The sequence below is a fragment of the Buceros rhinoceros genome, unplaced genomic scaffold (assembly GCF_000710305.1).
Source record: "Buceros rhinoceros silvestris isolate BGI_N320 unplaced genomic scaffold, ASM71030v1 scaffold48202, whole genome shotgun sequence".
NCBI lineage: Eukaryota > Metazoa > Chordata > Aves > Bucerotiformes > Bucerotidae > Buceros > Buceros rhinoceros.
This window is the reverse complement of record NW_010398048.1, coordinates 1-4,491: the sequence shown is the minus strand read 5'-3', so window position 1 is coordinate 4,491 and position 4,491 is coordinate 1. Positions and strand designations below refer to the sequence as shown.

At 39.2% G+C, this 4,491-nt stretch overlaps 1 protein-coding gene across 1 annotated transcript; it reads right to left on the bottom strand.

Moving 5' to 3' along the window:
* Positions 1-1,583: 1,583 nt before the first annotated feature.
* On the bottom strand, positions 1,584-3,353 carry LOC104488837 (basic immunoglobulin-like variable motif-containing protein; the record flags this gene model as incomplete). The annotated part of the gene is made up of 2 exons (XM_010130927.1): positions 1,584-2,346; positions 3,257-3,353. Coding segments are annotated over 2 exons (388 nt in total), but the record flags the coding sequence as incomplete, so codon positions are not given.
* Between the last annotated feature and the right edge of the window lie 1,138 nt (positions 3,354-4,491).

The window sequence follows — 4,491 nt, the reverse complement described above, 5'->3', positions numbered from 1 at the left end:
CGCCCCGTTCGCCCCTCACACGCCTCGGCATCATCCCCGAAGATTCCCGCCGCCCTTTCCGATAGGAGCGGGCAGGCTCCTCCAGCGAGGAGGCCGGCAGCCACTCGCGGGGTCCTCTCCTGTCCGGAGAAGGGCTGAAGACCACGTCGCAAAAGGAGAAAACGTCATAATTTTTTGCCGTAATCGTAATTTCCCCTGCAGCCTGTGCTACCAGGGCCCCTCACTGCACCCACCTCCCCCCAGAGAATCCCCAGGGGACACTCCCAGCATCTTCATTTTGCTAATGCTGGAAAAATCAAACACACTTTGTACTTTACTCATCAAGTGCAACAGTCTCCAACCCAAGACAAGTAGAGTAACTGTAAAAACAGAAGCCCCTCACAACACACCTGCTTGAAAACAGCAGCAGGCTACTGACAGAGAGGAGAGGCCCTGTTCCTCAGTGCAACTATCGCTATTGATCGAAACCTGGGAGAAAATTATGAAACTCATCTAAGCCTGAAGTACCCTAAAGAAGACATCTCCGGCATTCTAAAGCAATTTGAGTCCTCACACCAGATTCAGTTTACAAAAATAAAGTCTGAAAATAGTTCCTCTAGAAAACAATTTTTCAAAATCTAGGGGTTTTGTTCAGTCAATCAGCCTGCAGACTTTGTGAAATTAAGAAGTCACAGTGGCTGCACAGGCTTACAAGCAAAGAGATCCTACCTCCACGATTTTGCAATCCCAGCCTAAGCAGAGGTTGCAATTCTCAACCTTCTCTCACCTGCTCTGCTGAAAACCTTCACTAAACATAGCATCACCATTCCCAAGACAAATCAAAAGCAAACAACAAAATAGAAAACAAATTTTATTGAGTGAACAAAAGTCTAAAAGTCTCCCATTTTTGGTTAACAAAAGCAGCAACCTACAAAACCCCCGCATTCCATGACAAATCTTTTTATGTCACAAAATTAATCCTTGAGCAGGTAATGAACACAAAAAGTTACACCTGTTGAGATGTGTTTGGACAAACAACTGGGTAAATTTCAAATTAGGGGGAAAAAAAAAGAAAGAGAGAAAGAGACTGCACAAGGACACCTGAAAAAGCTTGAATTGTTTGCTGGCTGAGAGGTATATAGTATCATCAGGGCTGCCAGCAGTTTTCGGCACTTGCACCCCCTTTATACAGAATGAAAAGAGCAGCATAAAAGTAACAGAGGTTTTAAGACTGAACAAGGAAAAGAACTGCCAACAGAACGCGGTGGTCAGCTAGCCTGTTTGGCTAACAGCAAACACAGCTTTTCCACACCTAATTTCGCAAGCTTGTGTTGAGCGAGTCCGTGCTCTCAAGAGGCTCCAGGGTAAGAATTCAGCTGCTGTACCCAACAGAGCAGAAGCAGTAAAGAAGGTCTGTCCTTGAACTTTCCCTGACACAGGCAATTCCTCTCAGTCCAAAACAGGCATCCAGCTAAGGGAAAATAAACTGAAACCTGCTTGACAAAAATACGATTATCTGACAGAAGTCTTCTGGGAACTAAATAGAGAACGTACATTCACTTGGTAAATATGACAAGGTTTTCTAACCTATGTGGGCTTTGTTCCTTTTCAATGGATATGGGCAGCCTTAATAAAATGGAGTATTAAAAAGGAAGGCAATGTTTACCTTTACCCTTACACCACTTGCAGAATAACCCTTTTTTATAAAGTCATATCCTAAATTTTCATGCTTTTGAGTACTAAGTATTTTCAATTAAGTATGTTTATTACATTAACTAATTTCAATCTGCTCTTTTGTTTTCACAGATCAGGACGTAGTACAATTATTTCAAAATAAATGATTGGTTTCACTGTCTTATTTACTTCTGATTGCAAAAAGTACAATAATCTGTGCTTATGTGTCAGTTTATACATCATATCTCATCCATTGCAACCATATCATCAGATTTATTTAATAATTACGAAGCTGTGTCTTATACCATAATTTCTACTCTTATGTATTCTAGGACTAATAGATCCTTAATGTCTTGATTAAAACTAACTTTAATATGTCAATTCTATTATCTAAAGTTAATTTTAATCATTTCCATCATAGTCATTGTAACTCTGATACCCACTGTTCCTCCTCTCACGAAGATTAGATTTCTTCCACATAGATTCTTGATGAAAGCCAGCACTGAAAGATCGCCCCAGTCGTCCATGTTGTTTCTTAGAGATATTGTCTTCACTCTCAGATTTGGAAATTCCTTGTCCTTTTGTTTGGGATTGTTTATCCTGTCTAACATTTCCAAATGGAAAATTCCAAGGACCAAATCTTTGCCAGTTAAGTCTCTGAAAGGCGATGATGCAATGAAGATTTCCTCCAACCTAATCAAAGTAAAATGGTTTTGTTAAAAGCACACAGGCATATTCATAACATACATCGATCTTTGAAATTAGCATCTTGGCAAGTAACAGAATTCTTTAAAAGAGAAAACAAAAGTAACAACGCAAAAACAACAAAAAAACCCCAAACCACAAAAAACATAATCACAAACAAACAGCTCAATCAGTTTTAATTGTTTCCCACATTCAATTACTGCTGCCTTTAATTCATCTTTTAAAATTATCCTTTTCATCTTTCATGGGCTGGTGTAACTTATCTTCTGCTACTCTCTTCTACTCTCCAGCCACCTTCACATAAATTATCTGTTCTGGTCCCTTCTCAACTTGCTGGCGTGATCTCCCATAGGGTCTCCACGTTTGAAATCATCTCTTCAGCCTATCGTTTCTCACAGACTTTCAATCTGCAAATCAAAAATACATCCCCCCACCCATGAGATATAGCCCCACCTACAGGAAAGAAAGCTGCATGCATGGACAGTAAGTCTGTACAAGACACATGCCTTCTTTTATGTTTGATCCTACTCGACTGTACTTTCTTTCCTGCTTACGTGTAGCTAGCAGGCCATGCACCCAAAGGACCGCCTGTAATTCGTCTGTAGAGTATTTCTAGACTTGGTGCAGTTACATTTTAACTCAAGAAGGTTAAATATTGTGACACAGATAATCGTGGTTCATTCTAGCACATGACAGGCTACTGCTGTATTGTATTTTCTCCTGCCAGTAAATGTAAATTAATTTACTCTGGTATGTGAGTACCTACACTTGACTTTTGCCTCCAGCAACACTTTATAACAAACTTATTTTTGTGACATTATCTTACACTGCTGAGGTATGAATAAGTTCGCAAAAAAACTACCACGAATTTCCTCCCATCTTGATAAGTTTACCTTACCTTCTTTGTTTTTCGATGCTGCAATCCTCTCTCCAGGTGTCGAATATCTAAATACTCCGGATTTTGGGTGTTGAGGTCAGTGACAATATCTGCCCACCTACAGAATAAGAATATTATTACTCAGCTGATGTTTATGAAACCTCAGCACCTCTAAGACTCATGAACACATGCATGAAAATAGAGATCTGCAGCTTTAAAAAGTCTTACCAGTGATTTAAAGACTAACAAAAGTGTAAAGATGTAAAAGCCTCTCTAGCCTCAGCCAAGAGACATCAAGCTAGATATAAAAGCATCACTTTCAATCAAAGCATTCACAGTAAGCCTACCTGCTCTTGGGAAACACCTTCCAAAATGAGTAAGAGCACCATGAGTCATTAGTTGCATTACTTACCCTTACCAATTCATCAGTTTGTGAAAGGAAGCAGCAAAGTGTGGTTTAGGCAAGGAGGAAGGAACACTACCTTTTAATTTACTTAATCCTCTCTAACCCTTTTATATTATTTTGTTCATACCCTTATTTTTTTCACCCACTAAATCTTTTTACCAGACAGCTTTCACCATAACTCCCTCCTCCATTTTATTTAATTCCCATCTATAATAAACTATCCATTCAATCACTCCCCATATACTCAGCTCTTTACCATTTCACAGCTCCTCCTAGCACAATCAAAATAAATATCCCCACATTCCAGACCTTTGTAAGCCTACACATCGCCTTTTCATTTCTGTCAATGTCTATTTACCTGCTTGTCTCCAACACCACCCTCCAAGTTCCAAAAATCCATTTCCACCCCAACCTTTGCCCTCCTAATTAAGCTCTCATTGGCACAGTAGCAGGAGAACGAATGTCTTCACAACCAAAAATTGTATTACAAATTATATTTTTATTCTATATTCAGAAAGCTTTTCATGTGCCTGTTGTAGCTTATATACCACAGGACAAAATTCTAACAGTGGAATGTACAGTACATAATTTCTCAACACAGCAGCCACATGCATAATGTGATTTTTATCTTGTTGAACTTAATCAACAAGAATAAGGGAATAAAGAATATTGAAAGAAATAAGAAAGAAATAAGAAGAGGAAACAAACCAGAAGTTTATTATGATTATTTTTTCACAGCTCTTTTCCTAATGTATCAAGAAAATTCACTCCATAATTAACTCAGGGGGTGGCAGAGGAACCATTTGCTAACACTTATGATGGACGAGGGGATCGAGTGCACCCTCAGCAA